This window comes from Lontra canadensis, unplaced genomic scaffold, assembly GCF_010015895.1.
Source record: "Lontra canadensis isolate GAN:19392208 unplaced genomic scaffold, GSC_riverotter_1.0 scaffold94, whole genome shotgun sequence".
NCBI lineage: Eukaryota > Metazoa > Chordata > Mammalia > Carnivora > Mustelidae > Lontra > Lontra canadensis.
This window is the reverse complement of record NW_022631088.1, coordinates 5362096-5387879: the sequence shown is the minus strand read 5'-3', so window position 1 is coordinate 5387879 and position 25784 is coordinate 5362096. Positions and strand designations below refer to the sequence as shown.

General features: G+C 54.4%; 1 protein-coding gene across 1 annotated transcript; it reads right to left on the bottom strand.

Annotated features, from left to right (window-relative positions):
• Positions 1-7977: 7977 nt before the first annotated feature.
• MEX3B (mex-3 RNA binding family member B) lies at positions 7978-11737 on the bottom strand. Its single transcript, XM_032836907.1, has 2 exons — positions 10325-11737; positions 7978-9497 (listed from the first exon to the last, which is right to left on the bottom strand). Exons 1-2 carry the CDS (start codon positions 10605-10607, stop codon positions 8047-8049), a joined length of 1734 nt encoding a protein of 577 aa, XP_032692798.1. The 5' UTR covers positions 10608-11737; the 3' UTR covers positions 7978-8046.
• Positions 11738-25784: the final 14047 nt, after the last annotated feature.

Genomic DNA, 25784 nt, shown 5'->3' with positions numbered 1-25784 from the left:
CCATATCCCATGTCGGCGTGTGCATTTCTAACAGTCCGTGAACAGACACTGACACCTCATCAACTAGAGAAAAACAGTTTTGAGTGGGTAACACTTATTGTTTAAAAAGATGCCAGCGTTGCAAGAGGATATACAACAGAACATGAGCCTCTCCCCAGCCCGACGGCCGACCCCAGCTCCCACGTCAGAGGAATGCTCCTTATACGCACAACCACACTCGCACGGAGGTCTCCACAGACAAGTTAATACAACGGAAGCATACTATACATATGATCATTCGTCTTATTTTTTTTTCTCTTAATAATACGTACCAGAGATTGCTTAATATCAGTACAAATTAAAAGGCTTCCTTCTTTTCCATGGCAACTTACAGGGTGATCCGAGGTTTATACTGACATCTCGAGCTCACCCCCCAACTGGGGGCGTAGGGAATTTGTTCAACGCAGACTCCCAGGCCCCTCCCAAAGGTATTGATTTTCAAGTGTTGGATCCGGGAATTTTCATTTTACACCACTTTTCCAGGTTCCTCTCACGCAGGCACCTCAAGGGGCGAGGCAGTTTGCCAAGCAGGAAGTGCAGATGAATGAGCCCATCCGGAGGTCCCCCGCAGAGGTGTGGCTGTGACCAGTAACCCCCAGGATCAGAGTCTTGCTTGTAGGGAGCTCCCCAGCGATCATTTCCTTGCAGGGACGCGTGCTGCTGTCCAAGTGCCTCCCGAGTTACAAAGGAATGTTACAGCAATGCCATCATGGTTTTAATGAGAAGTGGGTTTTTGACGGGGCTCAAACTCCCTGGGTGGGACGGTGAGGTGTTTTCGGCTAGCGGTGTATTAAACGTACTCCTAACACGCAGGAGCCACTTCGGATATTCTGTAAAGGCAGTTTTCCACCGATCTGTGCCGCGCATGGTGAGGAAGATCTTGGTTTCCAGAAATCTCCAGTCTCCACCTCACCACTGACCCCCCATCGGGCAAGGCATTTAAGTGCTGTTTCCTGGGCTGTAAAAGGAGGACATAATGATATCCGCATTGTCTGCCTCTTTGGGGACTGCCGTGAGGCCATTTAAATAGAAGCGTTTTGAAAAGTTGAATGTCTCCTGTACAAAATAAAATAATGGCCTCGCTTTTAGAGATATAGTGTCCATCCAAAGGTTCCCATGTGGAGGATTTGGCCCAGGCAACGTGGACTGACGCCACTCATGCATCCCTCTTTGAATTTTTCAAATTATTTTTGACCTGTGAAAATAATGGAATTATATGGTAGGAAAAAGACCTAAAGGTCATGAGGATATAAAGTGAAAAAAATCAATTTATGAAACATATGGGTTAATAGATGGTGATAGATAGCCCTTTCATTTGCTACACATTATCCTAAATGCTCCTCAGAGCCACTGTGTTAAGAGTAACAACATTACTATTATAACCCCCACTTCATAGATGATAAAACTGAGGCATGGAGAAGTTGAGTAATTTTCCCACGTTACACAGAGTGGTAGGGCCAGTGCTCTGTCATCACCCCCAAACATCCATTCTATTTCAGTTCTATTTCTGTCTAACAACTCGCCCTAAAACTTGGACACTTCCTACAAAATGCGTTTGCTGTCTCAGAGTTCCTGTGGTTCAGGAGTCAGGGTTTGGTGTCACTGGGAATCCCCGTCGGGGTCTCCGCTCAGGTGTGGCTGGCGTGTTGTGACCTGAGGGTGGTCTCGTTTCCGGACGCAGCCTGGGGAGTCTCTGCTTCCAAGCTCATTCTCATGGCTGTAGGCTGGTCCCAGTTCCAGACAGGCTCCTGGGCAGAGAACCTCAGTTCCTCATGGCCAGAGGCTCCCCCTGGGTTTCTCACCTCCTGGACCTCTCTCTCTTTCTCTGAGGGCTGCCTCAGGACATGGCTCTACCTGGAGTGAACCAGCCGAGAGATTGAAACCAACAGAGAAGCCACAGTCTTTTTATAACCTAACTTCAGAAGTCACATCCCATCCCTTGGGCCATGTTCTGGTCATTAGAAGCAGGTCGCGAAGTCCAACCATCACTCGAGGGGGTGGGTGCTCCCCAGGGGTGACCATCAGGAGGTGGGGATCACTGAGGGCTGGCTCGAAGGCTGCCTATCGTGATGGCCTCGGAAGCTTTTCTATGCACACAAAACTTTGCGTTTTCCAAAAGCCGACCTTCTGCATTTCGCCTCTACAGATATCAAGGTGGTCTGTTTATTAGAGCACGCAGAGTTCCACAATGCACAGGTCATAGAATGAATAAATAAATCCCCTGTTCATGGGCATGTAGGTTATTTCAAGTAATACAGCCCCTTCTCACTCATTTTCCAAGTGTGCTCTGGGTACGCTTGTGGGCTCTGGGTCGGGTGTTGGGGGTTCAAAGATGGAAGGATGAGACCCCTGCCCCTGAGGCATATTCAGCCTAGTGGGGCAGAAAGACAAGTCAACATACAATTGTGCTGCTGCAGAAGGAGGTGCAAGGTGCCCTAAAGCCCAAAAGAGGGGCTCAGCATGTCTGATCCGGCCAGAAGAAAGGGAGCCATCTGTCCTCCCCAGGAGGAGCAGTCACAGAGCTGCTGTTTGTCCCACCCACACCTCCCATGACGACACATGCTCGGATGGGATGGACAGTCCAGACTGACAAGGGGAGCAGCACCTCACCTCTCATACCAGCTCAAGCCATGCCAACATCCTACAAGGCCCTGCAAATGCCCTAGAAAAAGGAAGCCAATGTGAGAACACAGACAAAGACCTTCACATTCTGGAAACCAAACAGCTGATTACAGTTTACTTTTCAGTCAGGGTTTGGCATCTTTTTGCCACTGTCTCCATTAGTTCAGGTGACATTTTTATGGAGGTTTTTTTTTTTTTTTTTTTGAGAGTATTCTGTGCTCATTTTATCCTCATGAAATATATAGTTTTTGGTGTACCTGGGAAGACTATGTTCCAGAATTAGCTTAATGTTCACTGTCCGACTGGTCACAAAATGGCCCAGGGATCACAAGCCTTTGGGAGACACGTCACAGAAAGGTCCTTGTGTGCACATGACCCGCTATTGGTGTCCTTGGTCCCCCCCGCCCCCCGCAGCCTGGACGCGTGGTCTGGAGTCAGGAGAGCAGTGAGGCCCTCATTGCATCTTTCAAATCGATCATGCTTATCAATAAGCAAGAACCATCCTCCCCATGCTTGACGATTGTGGGATGAACCAGTGCTCACTTTTTCTGAAAATACCTCCTTTCAAAGCCATTTTTTCTGAAGGGGTCAGGATGGGAACTTTGGATTCAGATGGGCCCAGGGCGGAATCCCAGCCCAGTGTTTATTGGGCCTTAGGTGGGTCATTTAACTTCCAAATGACTCAGTCTCCTTGTCCTTGAAATGGATTTCCTCATACCCACCCCCGTTGGGCTGGGTGGGCACAGTGATGGCTGCGATCACACAAGGGATGCCTAACTCCCCTACCCCACTTTCCCTTTCCCGGGAAGTAGGAGGGTTTTACCCGCCTAGGGGTGGGGACAAGGTCTGGGGAGGGAGGAAGGTCAACAGTGGGCAACACTCGGCATTAGAAGGACCCTTGTCCCCAAACCCACGGGGGAATGACCTTCTGAAGGTGAGACGGATGGAAGCCCACACAAATTTCACCTCTTCCCAAGCTCCCCTGTCCCCACGAAGCCTTAAGGACAGCTCCTACCAGCGCCGCACCGGCCTGCGGGCTCGAACCCCCTTGAGAGGGGGACAATTTGTCCACACTCCCTGGAAAGATAAGGCTTAAGAGATAAAGGCTCTGGCTGGCCTCATCTCTGAAAGTCACTGACTGTAACAAAGCTTTTTCCCAAGAGCCAACTGGGGCCGGATAAGGGGGACCCAGGAAAGCTGGAAAGGGGAGGAGCGAGCGGCTGGTACACGATCTGTTCCCAGAATGCTCCGCAAAGCGATTTCAGCCTGACAAGGCAGCAAGGGCACGGGCTGGAGTGAGAAAATCCAGGTTTCGTGCTCCCGGACTGCATTCTGAGCATTTTCATTTCACCGCAAACAGGCCCAGGAAAATGTCAGTGGTGCCTCCCGCCTGGCTTGCGGTAAGGAGCATGGGAGACGCCGGGAGAGAAAGTGCTGGGAACGTATCATTGCTAGTCGGGTGCACCCTGCCCCTCTTCGGTGACTAGAGGAGTTCTTCATTCATTCTCCTCACCCCCCCGGGGCACAGGCATCAGCCATGAGCCTCCCCCCATATTTCTGACATTCCTGGAGCTACCCTGGGGAGATCATCCCAGAACACGGCCGAGGGTCAGTCTTTATGCATTTAAACATCACAAGAACATCACCAATTTCAAGGCAGCAAATAAACAGCAGGAAAGATAACATTTACTTTGTCTACATCGGGGGCTTCTCAAACCCTGGACGGCATAATTCCTAGCTGTGCCTTGTAGGTCTTTTAAGAACATCCCTGGTCACCACCCCCTAGACACCAGGAGCACTAACCCCAGTTGTCATACTCGAAAGTGTCCCCAGAGACTGCCTAAATTGGGGGGTGCCAAATCACCCCCCAGTTGAGTACTACCAGTACACATAAAGAAATGAGGGCGGGGGTTGGTGGAGGGAGGGAGAGATGCCCGTTGGCCGGCATTTTGTTGCTGCAGAAAGATTTGGGGGGTATAAAAGCAGAAAGAGAAGGGGCTGCCCGTTTGGTAGCAGGAATGTGGCATCTCTCACCTGCCCAGCTGGAGGGCTGTCAGCTCCACAGCCAGGGGCCACCCCAACGCTCATCATTTTGGGGGACCCAGGGAACGCAGCAGAAGGCGGGTCTTGGATCCGAAGCTAATGCCATCCAATACCACTAGCATTTTCCACATCCTGTGTGGGTGACAAGGGCCTGCCCTGTGGGGAAAGCCAACAGTTTAAAAGAGAGAAAGCTCTTTCTCCTAAGAAACCAACGTTTATTAATAATACATCCCCAAACTTCATGTCAACAAAGGGAACCTCTCACCGCAGAGAAATATAGGCCATCCAAGGAGATGTCAGCGGCCTCCAGTTCTGACGGGTTTTTTTGTTTTGTTTTGTTTTGTTTTGTTTTTTTGTCTTTTTCCCAAAGCAGCATATGGACCACAAAATCTCTCTCTGGGTAAGAGCCCATGAGAAACTCAAGTCAAAGCTTTTCTTCCCTTCTTGCCTTCTCTGTCATCATTCTGCTAAGGCAGAAAAGCAGTTACATTGCTAAAGTAGTAAGTGTAAAAAGAATCTTGGTTCTGTTCTAGGCATTTCCGAACAGCTCACAGGAAAGGTGGGATTGGACTAGGATGTCGCTGCTCGCCAGGCCTCGGCCAACCTCCAGTCCTTGAGGGAGAAGAAAGGGGGTAAACACCGTCTGGGAACGTTCCAGAGTTGGAGATGATGCCAGAAATTTCCCAAGCCGGGCCACTCCTTTTTCCCTTCCCACCCTGAATCCCAGGCTCCTGCCTTTACACGGCGGCATTTCAACCAACCAAATCAGGGGCTACGACATGACTGTGCTTCTGGACAAACAAAAATTAATATGGAAGGGAAAGAGACGCCACCCACCAATGTAGGTCGTGGCCCACTGTTTGGCCTCACCTGTTAAATGGTACCCATCAGCACAGATTAAAACAAAAGCCTGCCACATTCCAGGGCAGACACTGCTCTCCGGGGGGCAGCTCAGCTGGCAGAGTGAGCTGGAAACTCAGTAGCATGCTCTGGTCATTTCTAAATACCCTCTAGAAGACAAGAGTTCAGGTCAAGTGAAAGCTGGCGGCGCTGTCGCTTGACAAAACCCAACAGCCAGGGAGCAGGTGTAGCCTGCCAGAAAGCAAACAAAAACTTGTCTCAAACAACAACAAACGGTTAACACCCTCAGCCTGTCAACACCAATTAGCCTGCCCTCCCAGCGGAAGCCTCTTAAGACGGATCCTGAAATCCAGCTAGGCCCTCTGCAAGCAGAGACGGTCACTGCGTGGCTTCCCGGAAGGAAGTGACCCTCAGTGGAAACTGAGGCCAGCGGGCACAGCCCTGAGGCCCTCAGTGGAAGTGGCTCAGGCACAGCCCTGAGGCCCCCTCTGAAGAGGCCACGTGGGGTGGGATCCTAACGTTGTTGGACCCCAGGCACGTTCGCTTTCGTGGGCTTCTTCTTGCATAATAATATCGATATTTGAATTGATTTTTGATATCACTTTAAGTACTCTAATAATTATTTTATTCTCTTAGTGTTTCAGGCAGATTTTAATGAGTAGGTTCTTGTGGACCTGAAAATTAAAACATTTCCTTTGAATAATTTCATTTCCTTTGGGCTTTCTTTCTTCTAATTTTAAAAGAAATCAAACATTTTCCTGGGCCTCCCCATCAACCCCCAGCAGGTATCATGGGCCCCAGGCACCGTGCCCACTGTGTCTCAGGGAGAAGCAAGCCCTGATTCAGTAGGAAACTGCAATTTTTAAAAAAATACCATTGCCCGTGGCCTAGAGATCCCACTCAACACAACTCCAGCCTATCTGGAAAGCTCATTCCATTGATAAAATACTAACATCATATGCCCGGAATGTATACATTTTCACTCGTCACTTAAGAGTGATTTACATACACAGAAGGACTCCAAGGGGCGTAAAACAAAACCAACTCACCACACAAGATAGGTTTTCTTCAATATTTTATTTATATAGAAATACTTAAAAAATGAAGTAGCACCATTCCTTAAGTTTTACCTTTATTATGTAGAACTTTAAATGTCAGAAAAATAAAACTCTTGATACAATTTCAAATCTTGTCTCAGCAAATATAATATTAGTATTTGACCATGAGGTTAAAGGCCCTTTATCATAAAATAAAATATACTTTGTTTTTTAAACTTTGCTCAGTAAAGTACATTTAAGCTCAAGTAACATCACCTACATATACATAAACAAGTGGTAAACAAATGTATTAAAATAGAAATACTAAAACTATAGTGGCCCAACAGAATTTTTGTAGCTTGCACTGAATTCTATTTATACAAATGTTAGAAAGCATCAACAGTTCCTTTTGACATGTTTATACATTTCCGTGGTTTTTTTTTTGTAATAATATAGAATAAAATATGCTTTATATCACTGAATAGAAAATATGCTGGGTGAAGCATTTCTAGATTTGTCTGAACCTATAAAATCTCCATCCCAACAGAATACTGTTCAAAACATTACACATTTTATGGTTTTGTAATTCCGTCACGATTGTGTGGTTATTAAAATAATACAGTGTTCTTTGCCATAAGGCCATACTAAAATAAAAAGATTTAACCCAGCTACAAAAAAGTTCACTGAACTTAAATTAAAATACTTGTAAACATCTTTGCAATATGAAATATAATTTTTCAAGTCAAAAAAGAATAAAATACTTCAATCTGTATTAATGCAATTTCTCTTTAAAACTTTTAAACGTTTTTAATATATAAGAGATATGTTACAGTTTGTTTAACTTTTATAAAGCTGCAGTATCCTGGTTTCACAGGAACTCCTGGCCCTTCCACAACATTCAAAAAGGATCCACTGTGTTCTAGAATAAGCATCGTAGGAACCCAGCCACAAAGGGGAACACACGAAAACAGTCCACACATCCCATAAGCACTATTATTATCCTCTTTGTCATAATAATTATTGTTCATTTTTTCTCCTACTTTAAGAAAATGGAAAACTTGTGGGGTTTTCTTCTTTTGGAAGCTTCCTATGAAGTACAGTGTACAAACTATCATTACTAGAGTGTCGCCGTTCCTATTATTTATAGAGCATGCATTTCAGGTGGTTCGGGGGCTTCCCGGGCTATAGTACTCTTGATGCAGATATCCTGGCAAGTTCCTTTGTTTAAAAATTAAAAATTTAAAAAAACGAGCGGATACTACAGCTTCCCAAGCTCCTCTCGGATCTCAGAGTGTGAGCGGGGGTGGGGGAGGAGGGGGTGGGGCACCGAGGCGGCGGGCGGGCGCGGGCCGGGTGGAGGCGGCGGCGGCGAGGGTGAGGGGGTCCGAGGCTGGAGGGGAGGGGCCCCCCCGGCCCCCGCGGGGTGCGCGCAGGCGCGCCGCCTTCAGGAAAAGATGCGGATGGCCTGGGTGACCGCGGTGTGGCAGACCGGGCACTCGGGCTCGCTCTTCTCGCAGATGCGGTTGGCGCACTCCATGCAGAAGAGGTTGTGGCCGCAGGGCACGAGCGCGGCGATCACTTCGCTCTCGAAGCACACGGAGCAGTCGCGGCTGCCCTTTCGCCGCAACCCCGACGACGAGGAGGAGGAGCTGGACGAGGAGCTGGACGACGACGAGGAGCCGGAGGTGTCCGACGGCGGCAGGCCGGGCAGCTGCGCCCCCAGCCCGTTGGCATAGGCGGCGTAGGTCAGGCCCCCTCCGCCCGGGTCGCTGCGCACCCGGCGCGCCAGGTGGTGCTCGCCCGCCCCCGGCGCCATGTGCAAGGGCGGGGACAGGCGCGGGCAGCTGGCGCCCGGGTGCAGCCGGCGGTGCACCAGCAGCCCCAGGTTGGCATTGGCCGGCGCGCTGGCGCCGCCCCCGGGAAAGACCACGGAGGACGATGAAGCGGACGAAGACGCGGAGGACGAGCAGGAGGACGACACCGGCGCCGCAGGGCCGCCTCCGGGGGAGCGCTCGAACTGAGCCCAGAGCAGCGGCGCCCCAGGCGGGGGAGCGGGAGCCGGGTCGAAGGTGGGCTGCAGCTCGGGACAGCCGTCGGGGGAAGGCACGGAAGCTTCCCCCGCCGCGTAGGTGTATCCGTTGCCGTTGTTGTTGTTGTTCCCGTTGTGGGCAAAGCTGAGCGCGGGGCTGGGGGGGCTGTAGTCCGCCAGGCGCGGGGTGGCGGCTGTGCTGCCGCCGGTCCCCCCGCCGAAGTAGGAGTCTGTGGACGCGCTGCCGAGCGAGCTGGAGCTGTCGTTGCGGTAGCTAGAGAACGGCTTGCGGCCGGGGGTGGGCGTGATGCTGGGGGTGGGCTTGCTCCAGAGGCTGCCAGGGCCGGACCCGCCGGACCCGTGGTGCAGATCGAAGCCCACGTCCGTGCCGTTGGCGTGGAAGTCGTTCTCATCTGTGAGCTCGATGATGCCGCCGGTGCGCAGGGCGATGTGCGCCTCGATCTCCTCGCGAGCTCGGTCCACGTTCTCAGGCATGCCAGTCACCTCGAACACGGGCTCCTTGTCGCGGCTGGGCGTCACGATGTACGTGTGCGTCTGTTGTTGGATGCGCTTGATCGTGGCGCCCTTGGGCCCCACCACGAGCCCCACCACGCGATAGGGCACGCGCACCTGGATGGTGGTCTGTCCAGGCAGGTTGGGCGGACCGGGCACTGCGCCGTTGAGCGCCGTGTTCTTATTCCGCGAGGCGCGGATCATGGAGAAGTGCTCCGCGGCAGAGATGATCTCCCTCCGAGCCATGGCCACATCCTCCTTCCTGCCCGTCACAACAAAGACAGGCTCCTCCCCGCGAACCGGGGTCTTGATGTAAGTATTGGTCTTCGCCCGCAGCGCTTTGATTTTACAACCTGGGAGCCAGGGTGCAGGGGAGGGAGTGGGAGAGAGAGACAGACACGCCCATTATCCCGGGGTAACCGCGGAGACCTGGGACCGCCCGCGTCCAGGGCTGCGGGGCTGCAGGACACGCTTCGGGCGGAAAGGGGGGCGGCTCCCTCACTGACCCTGGGCCACGCCACGGGCTGGGAAGCGGGTTCCACCCGCGAGGCGCTCGAGGAACAGCCCATTGGCTGCCCAGTCCTCCCCCAGTGACTGCAGTCGTCCTGAGCAAACCCGAGAATCCCAAGAAAAAGTCAGCTGGGGAGATGCCGCTAGGATCCAGCGGGGCGCGCCGTCCGCCCTGAAGGCGCGGCGAAAGGGTTCACGGAACAGGGCCGGGGCCGTGAAGCCCCCCAGAACTGGGGTACTGATGAGAAGGGGGTCAGTCCCGGGACCCATTGTTCCTCCTCTGGGCTCCATTCCGCTTTGCAGAAATCCAGAATCCTCCTCCCATCCGATGCTCACTCCTCCTCCTCCCCCTCCCAAAGGACCGATCAAAGGCCCCCTCCCCCAAGCATCTTATATTTAAATTCTGTTTCCCGGGGTGGGCTGGGTGGGGGGCGCTAGGGGGAAGGCAGTGATTTTAGCAGGATAAAGTGCATCCCGCCGTGGCAGCGGCGCGGCTCCGGGAGACAGCCTGCCTGCACTTTCTTTGTCTGGGGCGCCGGCCCATCGCGCGGCTCTTCCTCTCTTCCCCAGGCTCGCGGGCGCCGCGGATCCCGAACCCACTCGCGCCCCCCCTCGGGGCGGTGGCCCGAGACCCTCTCCCCCTCCAGCCCCCCATCTCCTCCGGACCCACCTTGCCGCCCCACGATCTCGGCGACATGCTCGGAACTGGGCACCGGCACGCACTCGGTCATGTTCACGCTCTTCTTGCGCGGCTCACTGTCGTACAGAGAGGCGCCCTCGTCACTGTCCAGCCCCAGCAGGGAGAGCTGATCGAGCGCGAGCTGCAGGGCTCTTTGGTCATCCAGGGTCTCGCCGCCGCCGCCGCCGCCGCCGCCGCCACCGCCGCCGCCGCCGCCTCCCCCTCCGCCGCCGCTGCCGTTGCGCTCCAGGTCTGCAAACAGGGAGCTGGGCATCGCTCGGCCGTGCGCGCCGCGCCCCCGCCGGCCCTCGGCTCGGCGGCGAGAAGCTGCGGCCACAAAGGCAGCCGGGAAGCGAGTGGTCAGGGGCGGGGAGGCCGGCCGGCTGCAGAGGGCTCCGTTGCTCCTTTCTCGGCGCCGGGAGGAGTGGGTCGCTCGGTGCGATCGGCGCCGGGCAGTGGCCGCAGGAGCCCCCGCCTGGGTCCCCACCCCAGATCTGCCGGCGGGTGGGGTGGGGGCAAAGCTCGAGCGGCAGCCGCGCGTGCCCCCCGAGTGCCCGGCTGGCTGGCCACAATGCCGAGCGAAAAGCAAGCAGGCGAGCGACAGCAGCGTTTCTTTAAGGAGCCCCTCCCCGGCTCCTCCACTCCCTCCCTCCCGCCCGCCCGCCCTCACTCAGCGCTTTTTCCTCCTCTCCTCCCCGCCTCTTGACTGAGCCTCTGCAGCCAGACGGCTCCGGAGGGGGACGAGGGAGGCGCAACGTCACCGGCGGGAGCTGACACTACAATGCTACTGACACTATCGCTGGGGGAGGCGATTGGCGCGCGCCGGGCCGGGGGCGGGCGGAGGCCGCGGTCAGGGCGAGCCGAGAGCGAGCGCCCCCCACCCCCGCGCTCGCCGCAGCCCGCCCCGTCCTCCTCCCGGCCGCGCCCCTCCCCCGCCGCCGCTAACGCCTCTCTTTGTTGTCTAATGCGGGACCGGCAGGCTCGGGACACTCGCGCGTACCTATCGGCCGAGGACAGTCTGTCCCCAGCTCTCTTCCCTCGCCTGTTGGAGAAAAGAAAACGCGCCAACTCGGATGCCCGCGGCCGGGCTCTAAGAGAGCGGTCCTGAGAAAGTCCCGTTAGCGTCCCCAAATAAACCACCCCTAGAGCCCACGGTGCCACTGGGAGAAGGGTCTATTGTCTGCCGCAAAGAGCGGCCCGAGCCCTCGGGCCCGAAAAGCGGGATTCGAGGTCCCGGTGCGCACGGGCCAAGTGGCTCCTGGCGCGGGATGCCCACCTGCGCGGGAGCGCAGGAGACACAAAGGCAGAGGCCCGCCCGCATCGCTTCTCGCGCGCGCGCGCGCCCGCAGCTTTGTGCCCCTTGGGCAGCACTTCGTCCAACTGGCCCTCAAACTGCGGCCGGGCCAGCCAGACACCCGCCCCAGCGGGGGCCCGGCCCGCCCTGCGGCCCTAGACCTCCGGAATGTGCGGCGCGGGGGTCCCGCACCCGCCCCGCGCGCCGGCCGAGCCCCCGCGGGCGCTGACACGTGCACGAGCGCCGCGCGGCCACCGCGGGGACGCCAGCCATGGCTCCGGCGAGCGGCGCGGGCGTGCGCGCGCCGCCGTCCCGTCCCTCCTCCGCCCCGCGGTCGGGCATGCGCGGTGCGCGCCGGGAGCAGGCGGGCCCTTTAAGGCGGGCGCGGCCGAGCGCGCGCCGGCCCCTCCCGCGGCCCCGCCCCGACGGGAGGTGTGCGCCCGCCGGCCCGCCGCTCTTTGTGCGCTTCTCGGGGTGGGGTTGGCGGCGGAGGGAGGAAGCGCCCGGACCGGCCGGCGGGGACGGCGAGCTGCGCCCCCTCCCGATCTCCCGGAGCCGCCTAGCAGCGCGCGAGAAGAAAGGAGGCTTTGAGGGCCGGGCGGGGGCACGCCGCCTGCTCGCCGGCCGCCGCCCCGTCCCCCTGCGCTCGGGCTGGCCGCGCCGTCCCCCGGGCCGGTGCCCCCTCGGGTCCCGCGCGCGCTCCTGCTTTGTTGCCGGCACTCCCAGGCTCGCCGCGTCCCCGCGCCCGGCCGGCGGAGTCGCTCCGCAAGCGGCCGGGACTGCGGTTTGCCGTGAACGCCCGCGTCCGCGCGGCTGGACGCCCGCCCGGGGCAATGAGGCCATGTGGCCGCCGCCGCGGACGGGCTCACTCGGGGGACCTGATGGTGCCGCGGGTTAAGCTCGGGGCGCGCAGGCAGAGCTCCCCGGTGCTTGCTCCCTGGGTGACCCCGCGAGGAGAGCGGGCGCCCGGGCCTCGGTGTGCCCTGCGTCAAATGGGGAGGGGGGGGCGTACCTGCCCCGGCCACCTCGTGGGTTCAGAGGACTGTGACAGTAGATGCGAGGGCGCTGGGCGATCAGGCGGCCAGGCAACGCCTTCCGCCGCGACAGGAAGGTGTTCCTTCTCGCTCACCTGGAGCTGTCTTGGGGAAGAGGTGCTGATTATCTCCTTGGGGAAATGAGGCTTAGAAGCCACTTAGAGTGGTGATTTCCTCAGGATGTTTCTGTCAGCGTTCCTGACCCTGGGGTGTGTTTCTTCAAAGGGAGTGAGTGATGGATGGGTGGGGGGAGGGTGCGCAGTCCTCCCAGAGACACCACCTAGAACTCTGGTGGAGAATTCTTTGACCTGGTTTATGGACTCAAGTACCAGCAATCTGTGAACAAGGAGGGGGTGCCTTGAGGATGGAGGTTCTGGGAGGAGAGGGTCCTGGCTGGTCCAGGCGCCTCACCCGGGGCCTGTAAACACCAGAGCAGACAGAAAAAGCACTCCAAAGGCCTCGCCATTTATATCTTGCCCACACAACAGGCTAGTAGGAGTGTATTAGGCTCCCCATTAGGCCAGCTGAGGTTTCTTTTTTCAGATAACACGATGGATGGAAGTAAATTTGCTGCCAGAGTCCACTGCTGGTGAGGCCTGTACATAGGTAAATGGGCCCTCCTCCTCCCCGGGGCTTGCTTGTGTGGGAAACAGGACTGCACACAGCGTCCCCCTCCAGTCTGCAGTGCTGGGATTTCAGATGTGTTAAATCAAATTTGTTCAGAGGGCTGCATGCTTCAGAATCCCTGGGGTCCTTTCCCAGGAAGGTGAACGTGACACCTTGCATAGGGGACAGGTGTCTTTCTCCCCTACCGGATCATGAAGGCAGAAGCTGTCTATAATTCCACATGTCCGGTGAAAGCACACATCATAGCTCACAAGAGGATGACGCTGGGAATTCATGGAAAGCTGCTAATGCCAGGTGCCCATGACATTCCTTGTAGCCTGGGTCACACTCCATAGACCAGAATGCTCTGGGAAGACCGATGCAAAGATGGGATCGTTTTCTGAAGATACCCACAAGAGACAAGGCCCTCCAGAGATCCTGGGAGGGTGATGGCCATGGTAGCAGACCATTCTAGTCTGATGTTTGACAGCTCGGATTCCCAGTGGAGCCCTGCTTCGGTGTCCCGTCCTATGCAAAGAGGCTAGAATCCGGCTTCCCACCTGCCTCGGGGGGGTTGTTTTAGCAGAGGGATAATGACAGTGAAAGCTGCCTCATTGTAAATTACAAAGTACTGAGCAAACGTGTGGGAGATGGGTGCTTCTTCACCTGCCACCCTTTACCTCCCCGACCTGTATCCAGGACTGACTGGTCAGGGTATTTTCTGACACTTCAATGCTATTATGAAGTAACAATCTGGAAAAATTAATTCTCAATGAATGGATTTAATAAGCCAAGATGTGACAAAACTTGCCAAGTCCAGTTCTGTTTTTATATAGATAATACAACCCAACTCCATAGTTTCTGGCTAGACTTTCCCAGGCTCCTTTAGGATCCCAGTGCTTAACTACTTTTCCTGATACAGGACATGTTCCCTAAGGACTTCCCCAATGTGGCCATACTATTTTTTTTTTTATTAGCAAAAGAGAGGGGCTTGAAGAGTGTGATCTGGTAACATAATAGAGAATTTCAGTTGTTATAAAATAAGACAAAGTAGTCACTCACAACAACCGAGACTGACAGTGAGCCCACCCTGTACGTGTTCCCAGAGGACTTGGAACTGTTTGGCACACATCTGGCTTGCTTTGGCAACTGGAGAGCTGGCGAAGGCAGCTACCGTCCTCATGGGAAAACAAGCGCACTTTCAGTCAACTCCACATCATTGAGAATCTACTTATTTTATTATACACAGCCGGAAAGCACTGATGATACAGAAATGAACATGGCGAGTGGGTGGGGAGGGGTCCTTTCCCCTGGAACCCCATTCATGTCCAAAGTCAGTTACACAGCAGGGCAGTAGTGAGTCTGCCTGGAGTCCTAGGAAGACTTCCCAGAGGCAGGGACGTTTGTGTTGTGCTTTCAGAAACGAGGTGGGAGAATGGAGACCAGGATCTCCTGTGGCGCGTGGTATCTGGTAGGAACTCAGTCGGTGTTCATTAAATGAACGACTGAGGTAGGCTGGAGAGGCTGCAGGTGTAATTTTCTTAAGTATGGATGTGAGTAAGCGTCTCTGGGAAGCAGCTCCAGTGACCCCAGCCACAGCTGCCGGACTCTGAGGAGTCACAGGCCGTATTTATCAAGCCCTCGCTGTGCTCCAGGCAGCTTACCCAATGCTTTGCAGCGCACCCTCTTGTGTGAGCCTCCAAACCCCGAAGTCGGGTCTTCTCTTGGCCCCATTTACAGATGAAGGGAAGTCAAGTCACTTGCCCAAGCGAGGACAGATTGTCTTGAGGCAGGTAAATACAGCTCAAGCTTCTGGGCCTTTCCATGGCCTTGCGGGGGAGGTCAGAGCAATCTAGGTACAAGATTGCACGTTTTAATAACATTTTCAAGAGTCACATTTTTATTCTTTTCCTTGAGGACACCAACACTGACGTGATAAGCCCGATAAATCCTAGTCGCTGTTGCACTCAAGGTGGCACAGCTGATAAATGATACCCAAGCCTGTGATCATAAGCACCCAGGCTCCTTCCCGCCCCTGGGCGGTGGGATTCCCCAGCTGGAAGCTGGCGGTATTTCCGCTCCCCCATCCCCCCGCGACAGGGCTGTAATGATCACCTGTGAGAGCCCCGCGAAGCATCTTGATTTTTGATGTCCTGTTCAGTCTTTGTATTGTTAACATATATGTCACATGGAACACATGAAACACACGTTTTTAAGAATATTTTACTATAGGAAATGCTCTCCTTATGTTGGATGAACAAAAAAGCAGCTAAGAGGTGTGTGTGTTACGTTTTAAACACTCAGGAAGCATTAGGAGAAGCAAATGGATTAGGCTGGAAAGCAATACATCAAAATCTTCCCGATGGTTACTTAAGTCGTGGGCCCACATTTTATTTTCAGGGTTCCCCATGTTTCAAGTTCTGAACATCTTTACTCAATTAGTTTTTAAAAGTAATGCGTGCTTAGCTTAAAAGTTAAATAGTGCTAAAAGGGCTTAATAAAAGCACCTGATAGAAGTAGGAGGAGGAGAAGAAAAAACCTAACGCGAATCCTAGCACACATGTATATTTATTAAAGCTTTTGGAATTATGAGAGTAGAGAGGAAGTTTCATAAATTTTGTAAAATAGGCCTTTAAGTAGCTTGACTTCTAAAATTCCAACATCATGTGGTTGACAACCAGAAGCAGCCAGTCTGCGGTGTTGGGAGAGGAAGAGGAGGGGGCGACTTAGAAATCTCTGACACACAGGAATTCAAAGAGCCTGGAAGCTCACTGATCTTCGGGAAGGAGGTGACATTTTTCTTCCTATGCAGACATGAAAAAAATCAGTGGAATCGGGGCATTTTCTGCAGGTGAATCCCCCACTTTGCCCAGACTGTCAGTGGAGCCCCATCTATGAACTGACAAAAGCCTCAGGGGGGCCAGCACCTCGGGGTCCGGGTTGTCGGTGCGGGTGTTGTCCCAAACCTCCATCTGGCAGGTAGCATGCTGAGGGCCAGGGCCAGGAAGTGGCTGAGCGGATGGCAAATACTTCTTGACGGTGGGTCAGGGCTTGGGACCCAAAGTCCCAACTTCCAAGGTGAAGTGCTGTAAGGGCATGGCGCTGCCCCTAACAAGCCACTGTGTCACGTGTCAGCCTGGGGAGGGGGGGGGTCATGCAACAACTGCCCCCCAAGTCTAGGTAGTGGGGAATAAGGAAAGGGCAGTCACGCAAGGGGGTCTAAAGGAAGGTGGTCTCACTCCCCAGGCTCCCGGCTTCCTCTCCCTGAACTTAAGGGCGCCTCATGCCACTTACAAAGGGATAGAAATTGAGCAGAAAAAGTATTCAAAGCTCTAATCTCTCTCAACACCTTGTATGACTGCACCGTCTCTGTCCTGTAACTTTTTCTAAAAAGTAAAAAATAACTTCATAACCTACAGAATTTGTGTATTTTAAGCATCAGCCCTGAAAGTCAAGATACTAATTAATGAAATACAGCCAGGATGTTGTCATGACTTACTCCGAACTACCCACCTGTGTAACTTCACGATCAAAATGATTTCTTCCCTATGCGTTTCAGTTAAAAAAAAATAAAAATCACGTCAACCAAGCTACTAACATGGTAGCTAATAATAGGATCATTTTTATGCTAATAAAACAGATCTACAACTTTATTAAAACTCTGCTGTCATCACTGTAGTAACGTGTGTGTGCACCTGTACAGAGAAGACGCACAGCCTCTGACAAGCAAAGAAATACGAGCGCAAGGATGCCTTTGAGGAAGTGCGATCACCACCGTGAGTAACTCAAACAGAGGCCGGGATGGGAATTCCATATCTCAGAAAAAAGAAAGATGTGGTCTCCAGCAGGAAAACGTGAAGGCACACTCTTAAGTGGAAAGCGTAAACCAAACACAAGGAAGCAGAGGAGAGTATAAAACCAGCACATACAGTAAACAGATACCCACAGGCTGGAAGGACAAGGATGAGGTGGTGGCACACCCACCCTAGGTACAGGGGGGTTCTCAGGTAGGATGGCACCTTGCGGAGGTCCTGCCCTGGGCTCTGCCCCATCCGAGAGCTCCCAGCCCTGCGTCGTATTTTGGAGACCTGGAGTGTATGTGTGTCTTTGCTCTTGGTCCTCAGCTTCCTCATCTGTCACATGTGCATCTGACATCCTGAGTGACACGTGCGGTGCTTACGGTGCTGCGCTGCCCGCACAACTGGCAGGAAGGTCTCCGGAAAAGAAGACAAGGGGGCACCCCTTACCCTCGGCTGTGGTCAGCCGTGCCAGGCAGCCAGGAGACATGAGAACCACGTACCCTGGCGTAGAGGGGAGCTAAACCCTGGAACGATCCTACAGGTTTAGAAACAGACCCAAATGCAGGAGTCTCGACTCTGTGGCAAAAGTAGAAATGCCAATGAATGGGGCCAGAAATCACCCCCAGGAGGAGCTGAGAGGACTGGCTGTTTCGAAACACAGTATTAAGTTGGACCTTTTCCTGCCTCATAGCATAGACTCCAGTAAGTTCCAGGGGAGTATGGAGTTCAGCTTGAAAAAGGAAATCATAAAAGAACTAAACAGAAACAGGTGGCTGTTTTTGTCATTTCAAGGAGGAGAAGGGCTTTCTGAGCATGACCCTCACAGTGGAAATCATTTAGGGAAAGAGTCCTAAAACAGAGAAACCATACTGTGGGACACAATCCTACACAAGAGGCCTCACCAGATGTGAGGCAGCAGTGGTGACCTTGGGGGGTTCCTAGATAAGCCCCCGATATGTTTACTGTAAATAAAACATACTTATATTATAAAATTGTATTCGTATATCAAACCTTGGAATTCCTGGACATTGATGCAAGGAAGAAGCCAGAGTTGGCCTGTAGCGTTTTAAAAGTCAGAATGGACGACGTGAGATGAAGACCATTAGAGTCGGTTCCCAACTACGGTGAAATGTACAAAGCAGGTGTTGTGTCAGTGAGGGGTGACTGGAGATGGGAACTACGGATGAGAAGATGTTCTAATTAAGGCTAATTCTTTAAAGATTAATTTGTAATTAGAACTTTGTACTATCTAATCAAAACACGAGTTATGATGGGGAGCAGGGTTATGAAATCTTTCACAAGTTCTTCTGGAAGATCCCAGAAAGCATGGGGCCTCCGTGCAACGGAGGGGAGGCCGAGAAGAGACACAAGATGCTGGAGGTCTGTGCGCGGACACCCATCCCTGGGCAGGTGCGCAGCGCTCCCGTCCTGCCGGCACTGGGCTGGGGGATGGGAAGGCCACGGTGACCCAGGGCGGGACGCGGGCAGTGCCGGGCACCGCCTACCGTCTGGAAGGGAAGACAGCATTAACAAGGTGATGGGCATTTGTGTAAAATGACAACCGTCCCCAAGCGCAGCAGAGGACAGGGCCATGGTGCGTGGAGTGTGTGACAGGTAAGATCTGGCAGTTCTTATTACGTAGCCGACTTGATCTCTGGCCCAAGAACACATGATTGATCAGGAAGTGTGTTCACGCATGAGGTGAAAAAAAGGAGAGAAGCACTTGTCAGCCCGTAACAGTTTCCGAGCGCGTACGATACATGAGGATTAGGCGCCACAGCCGCATCTCCGTCCTCCAGCAAAAGGGGCGCCATCCTTACTTCTGTTTTTGCCCAGAGGAAACCGAGCCTGAGCTAGCACGTGGCAGGCAGACCCAGTCTGTCCAAGCCGGAGTTCTCCCTCTTTTTTGTTTTTTAAATACCTCTATTGAGACATAACCGAGATATAAAACCCCGAGCACACTGTGTACAATTTGATGGGTTTGCACACAGGTCCACACCTGCAAGCCCATGAGCACAATCAAGGCAGTGGGTGTATCCATCACCCCCAGAAGTTTCCTGGTGTCCCTTTTTTTTTCGTGATAAGAATGCCAACATGACATCTAGTCTCTCGCGTTTCTGAGTACACAATTCAGTGGTATTAACGACAGGTGCTCTGTGGTATGGCGGACATCGGGAACTTACTCATCGTGTGTAACTGACGCCTGAGGCCAAATGAACACCCCCCCCAATGTCTCTTCCTCCCCGACCCCGTAATCAGCACTCTACTCTCTGCTTCTGGGTCTGACCACGCGGCATAGCTCCGGTGAGTGGAGTCACGGGGTACTGTGCTGCACTGACTTCCCTCCACAGTGTCCTCCACCTTGTCACAAATGGCCAGAGTCCCTCCCTTCCGGAAGCCCGGCTCCCTGGTTTATGTGTGTACCACCTTTCCTCTCTCCAGTCATCTGTCTGTGGACGTTTGGTTGTTTCTGCTTCTCAGCAATGGTGAACGATGCTCAGTGAACATGGGGGTACAGCCTTGTCTCCAAGATCGGGACTGTGGGTTCCACCCAGAAAGGGGACGGCTGGATCCCATGGCGGCTCCACTCTGGGGCGGACAAGCCTCCAGACTGCTTCCCAGAGCAGCCGTACCTCTCATGTATCCAATAGCGCATGAGGTTTCCGAACTCTCCACAGATCTGCTAATACCTTCCTCTGCTCTGTTTTGTTGCCTTTCCAGTCGCCATCCTGGCGGCGCAAGGTGAGACCTCCCTGCGGTTTGGATTTGAACTTCCCTAATGAGGAGTGGTGGAGGCCATCTTTTCATGTGTCCCTTGGCCTTGTGGATGTCTTCTGTGGAGAAATGTCTCTTCAAGTCATCTGTCCATTTTTTCACCTGGTCTTGGCAATGAAATCACAGCGAGAACACCAAAGGCAGAGTTGCCAAAAGCAGGAGCAAACAAGTGGGACTCATCAAACTCGAAGCCTTCCACACGGCAAAGGAAGCCTTCCACAGAACGAAAAGGCCACCTACCGAGTGGGAGAAGCTGTTCATTGGCCACATATCTGACTATAGATTACTGTCCAAAATATTAAGAAGTCATACAACTCAATTCAAAAAAAAAAAAAAAACCAACAAAACCACACATAGTAACTCCATTAAAAAATGGGCAAAAGAACTTAAAAAACATCTCTCCCTCTTGACCATTATGCTACAGTGGCAGCAGGATTTTAGAATCACACACACACAAACATTTGCTCACATACCGTGTATCTAAATATTTCAGCATTATAAATCAAGGTACCAAGCGTTGTAGAAAATATGTTCTGTCCTCCTAACTAGACACACAGACCTTCACAAGGAGCTAGAAGGCCAGGTTAGGACTCAGAACTCTCAGCCGCCACGGGGTTGGGCCCTGGACCTTGGGCACATAGGGAGTGGTGGCCTCGGGCAGGATCCATGCCTCCCACCACCCCCCACTTCTGCCCTATGCTCAGGGCTCCATCCCACACCACCATGGGGTCTTGAGCACACGTGTGTAGATGCCCCAGCCCCATCACACCCTGCCCTGTGAACAGTCACTCCCTTAAACACACCTTAGGCCTAAAGGTGCACACATTGTCAGTGGGGGACCTAAGGGACTGTTAGGGAGGTGGCCCACCCAGACCCTGGGAATGGGCTGGTCCCACTGTGACCTCATGTTCTGGGGCAAAGCACAGCCAGGGGGCAGCGAGAGTGGGACCCTCAAGAGCATGGGGCCCAGGGCAGGAGCCTCTCTCGTGGGACACATAAAATGAGTCTAAAAAATAGAAATGTGAAAGTACTTGGGTCTCCCGGCAACCTCTCTCCTCTTCCTTGCTCCCCGCTGCCTGCCTTCCTCTCTCGCTTCCCTCCTTTCCTTCCTGCTCTATGCGAGCATTCAGAGAACGCCCTGTGTACCAGGCGCCGCCTGGGCCCGAGGGTTCAAGGGTAATCAGGACAGATGCTCTCAGGCAGCATACAAGGTAATGAGGAGACGAGCATTGATCCCACACAAGTGCGTGTCTAATTACAGACTGGGACAAGGGCACGGACAGATAAGCATGTGCTATTTTGTTGACGGTCTTTGATTTAAGGTTTCCCGCCTAGATGGGGAGGAATGTAAATCTGTTTTTCCCTTAAAGCCAGGGGCCTTACATAGTTTCACAAACCTTGGAATGGATGCATTTCAGACAGCAACCCAGAACTGGGTGTGCTCCCGACGCGCACACAAGCTCATTAGATCCACTCCACTGCTTCACGGCTAGAGTAGAACTTTACCCCAAATGTCACAGGCACGCATTCCTGCAGGGTTACAAAGCCAACGGCCCAATTATAGAAGGTGGGGGTTTCCTTCGGGGCCCCCATGCCAAATTCTTACAGAAATGCAAAAGGTCGGGTGGAAGAGGGTCTTGGAGCTCTTGGAAACCCATCTTCCCTCCTGATGTCCCTGTACCATGTACTAGAAGAGCTGAGATGGGATGAATGATGTCTGTCCTCCCAATTACTAACTCCAGATGATTCTAGAAAGGGAACCCTCATGGCGAGGGGGACAGGCAGTGGTCACCTGAAAACCAGACAGAAGCTTGGTCGGTGGAAAGCAGGAGGGACGGCTCTAGCTTTTCCTTTCGTGCGACTGACTATTCTCCGTGCGGACTCAGGCACAGAAAACGGAGAAGGATGTCACTTTGAAACAGCTCTTGTGACGAGGGGCAGAATCCTGGAAGGGAGATCCGCTGTGCCCCTGCACTGCCGGCTGGGTTTCTGACTGCCTACTGAGCTCTCTTTTCACCCATGGCGTTCTGGTTTCCAGTAAGGAATAAGTAAAGCCCCATGAAGTTTGCCTTGGGAAAGGAACCCCTGTCTCTTTACCATACTTAAGGGTCAGTTAGACAAATATTCCCCAAGAAGCAAAGGCAGCTTATCTTCCCCTCGCCTTCTCCCTCACCCCAGACCGAACAATGCAGCTTTTTAAAATGTTCATCTCCTACAGAGGAAAACCTTATTTTTGAAATTGGTTTTACACACACACACACGTACGCACACACTTTCCTGCATTTACTTATCCTTTCTTGGGTCTGGGGCAGGTGCGCCAGGCTGTAGGGTGTCTTTGGGAACTGACATACACTGATGTGGGCTTCCTGCCCCCCACTAGAGTGTCTTCTGTGGCCCGACAGTCTCCCTGGGTGCACAAGAGACCAAGCTGGATCCTGAATGAGCTGATCCCTCCCAAGTGGCCCCCGAGGATAGTTGTGTCCTGCCCTGGGATTCCCAGCTGGGATGCATTTCCTCTAAGTTACTCACAAACTTCAAGGAATCTATAGGTTTGTGGAGGTTGTTGTGCCCGGGGCTTGGCAGAATTTGGGAAAACGTCCAATCCCAGAATCAGAGCTCAGAAAGGAATGTGGACACGGCAGAGGAAGGGAGACTGTCTTGTCTGCAGAGCATCTCCGACTCTGTGAGCCCGAGCAGGGAGTGAGAGCCGGGGAGGGACCGGCTCAGTCCAGGCTAAGACAGAGTGGGACAGGAACCCAACTCCGAGTGAGGCTCTGGAGTGTTCGAGGACTTCACCCCAAACCACGGACATCACCACCGGCAACACCAGCATCTCCCCCACCACCAGTCCTCCTCCTCGCTCTCTGCCTCCCCCATCACTGCCGTCCCCTTCGCTCTCATGACGACGCTCTTGTCCAGCTCATGGGCTTTGTTGTCACAAAAGCTGCGGACGACCTCCCGCCGCGCCTCCGTGTACCCGCTCTGGGACGCTGGGGTGCACAGGCCCCCTTCACGGCCTCGCACACAGGCAGCGCTCGGGCGGAGCTGGCTGCCTCCCTCCCCCTCCCACCCCGTGCAGCAGCAGCGCGGCTCTCCACAGCTCTGTCTCCGGCACCATCTTTCACAACGTTCTTCTCCGCACATAACCCTTCTCATCCTGTTAGGCCCCCACAGACGCCAACCCCCAGGGAAGCCCTCAAGCCCCCCCATTCTCAGCCTCCTGCCAGGAGTGAGGGTCTCCCAGGCGCACCCCTCTCCTTCAGTCCACGGTTGGCGTTCTTGGTGGCGCGCTTCGCCTCCCTGCTGAGCTGCGCATTTGGGAAATCCCGGTGGCACTGTTTCCTGTGTTAGGTCAGACAGGACATCACCTCTGTGTCTCAGTGTCCACCTCCAAAGAATGGGGCCATACCCACTTATCGCAGTACGTGCATGGAGGCAGCACGGGGATTATAGAAAACGCTACACATGGGGACACCTGGGTGGCTTAGTCAGTTAAGCGTCTGCCTTCGGCTCAGATCATGATCTCGGGGTCCTGGGATCAAGTTCTGCGTGGGGCTCCCTGCTCAGTGGGGAGGCCGCTTCCCCCTCCGCCTCTCCTCCTGCTTGCGGTGTCTCTGCCTCTCAAATAAATAAAATTAAATGGAATTAAAATGCAACCGCAAACGCGCAGCGCAGTCCCTCACACCAAGGCTGTGGTGTCAAGGGCAGGTGCTCAGAGTGTCCGTGGGGCGCTGGAAGGCAGCCGAGGCAGCACAGGGCTGAGGTGAGAGGGTCTGCGGTGGCGGGTGCCCGGCGTCGCAGCCGTGAATGGAGCCAGCAGATGCGAGGGCCACAGAGAGCCGTGACTGTCCCCACTGATGGCGGGCGAGCTCGCACCACACAGAGACTACTGTGCACGCAGCCCTGCGACCCAGCAGGGGGCACAGCATCTGCGGCCGGAGCCCCCCCGCCATCTGTGCGGCCACCCCAGCGCGTGTCGGGGGCCTGCTCGAGGCACAGGCGCCGCTCTGTGCAGCCTCGGCCACATCTGCAGGGGCCCAGTCGCCTCTCCCAGCACCAGGCCAGCTGAGCCCGAGACAGATGCAAGACACACACAGAGGGAAGGACAAGCGGCCTGGCCAGTCAGTCCCGAGGCGCTCCCGTCCTCACAGGGGCCACTCACAGCGCCTCCCCCTTCGTCTCACCCCGCCTTCTCTGGGGGCTTCATCTGTTCCAAGCTCGGCGGTCGTCTCTTTTGTTAGCTTTTCCTGATCTCAGCCTTGCAGTAAGAGTAGAAAGAACACGCGTCTGTTCTCTACCAGATTCCTCTACTGTTCATCCCTTTGCTTCCCCACAGTCTCTCCCTCTCTCTCCTCATATGTTTGTGTCACACACACACACACACACACACACAATTTTCCAAAACCGCGGGGAGTCAGCGAGCACACCACGGCCCTCCAGCCAGGAACCCCTCACGCGCACATCCCAGGACTGGGATCCTGCCTCACGTGCCCTCAGGCTGTGACCCACTTGACACGCCCCACGCAGACAATGCCTTCGTCACGCTGTCCTACTCCGAGGCCGCCCATCACGGCCAGCACCTTCTCCGTTCAGGAAGATGAAAGACTCAAAAAGGTGGAAATCTCAAAGAGATTGAGTAGAGTCCTATGTATTTTAAAATTCCCAGCTTTTGGAGTGAATCCTCGAGCACACACGTGCACATGCAGCCCCCGTGCTGCCCGCAGCCCGCCGTGGCGCGCGTCATGCCACGTGCCCGCTCTCAGGGAAGCCCTCCTGCCGGGGGGTGGTGGGGCGGCGTCTGTTCTCCGAAGGGAGCCTTGGGGAACGAGGCGTACAAGGCAAGGGCACTGGGCTTCATCCCTTGAGCAGCGAGCCCTCAAGCCGTCCGCGGGGCTGGGCACCTCAGGCATAAGCGGGAAATCTGACCTTGCTCCCCCTGGTGTTACTTTGCAGGGAGGAGCTTAGACTTAGAGGTGGGATGAGCCTGGGTTCTTCTTGCCGGACAAGAGAGGATTTCTGAGCTCCAAGCCTCAGTCTCTTGAGCGGTGCAGTGGGGGCCCTGGCAGAAGCTGGGAACAGCTGTCCCGCATGGGCACCGTGTCCATGCGTGGAAGCACTCAGTAGTGCCGACCTACATGCTGTCGGGGGAAAGCAGGGAGAAATCCCCAGACGGCTCCAACGGTCAGCAAGGGCCCAGAAGGATCCCCAAGAAGGAGGCCGCCTTTCAGGTTCAGTCAGAGGTGTCTTCAGAGGACGCATTTGAACCCAGAATGGGAAGGTGACTTTTCCACTGATGGGAGGGAATCTGGAGGCGGCAGGAGCAGGAGGGCGTGGGGAGGGGAGGCCGTCCATATTCCACGCAGAGGACACAATACACGCGAGGCATCGGGGACCAAGAGGCGACACATCCCTTCCCGGTGCTGGCCTCGAAACCAGGGGGCTGGGCCGGGAGGAAAGGAGGCCGGACGGTCCCCCAGATGCGCCGGCACAAGCGATTTGCAGGGAGGCTTTCTCCGAACCACTGCCGGCTGACAGAGTCCCCAGACCACGTCCTCCTCCGCTCACTGGGGCGCTAGCAGGTGCAAGCGAGTGCACGAGGCGGCGAGCACAGAGCTAGTGAAGCTGCGGCCCCCAGGCCAGCCCGGCCCTCCCTTTAAGAGCTCAAGGTAGCCAGACTCCGACTATAATATTAATAATGCTCATCACTGATAATTTTGAAAATATTTTTTAAGTCTCTTTTCGCACTTGCAATTAAAAAAACTTCCCCTCCGCGATAGCTTTGTTATCTGGCATGTCAAATTAATTAAATCACTGGTTAGCTGAGTATTGGGTCACTGGGCGTCAGGCAGGCCCCCCTTCCCTCCCATTACCTGTAAGCGCCAGAAGCCACAGCAAGGTCGCAGCACCCCTTCTCGCCCTGGGGGGAACACATCCTGGTGTGG

Coding starts and splice junctions, on each gene's coding strand:
- MEX3B (XM_032836907.1), bottom strand. CDS start 10,607: ATGCCCAGCTCCCTGTTTGCAGACCTGGAGCGCAACGGCAGCGGCGGC. Junction 9,498..10,324: donor CGAGATCGTGGGGCGGCAAG/GTGGGTCCGGAG, acceptor CCTGGCTCCCAG/GTTGTAAAATCAAAGCGCTG.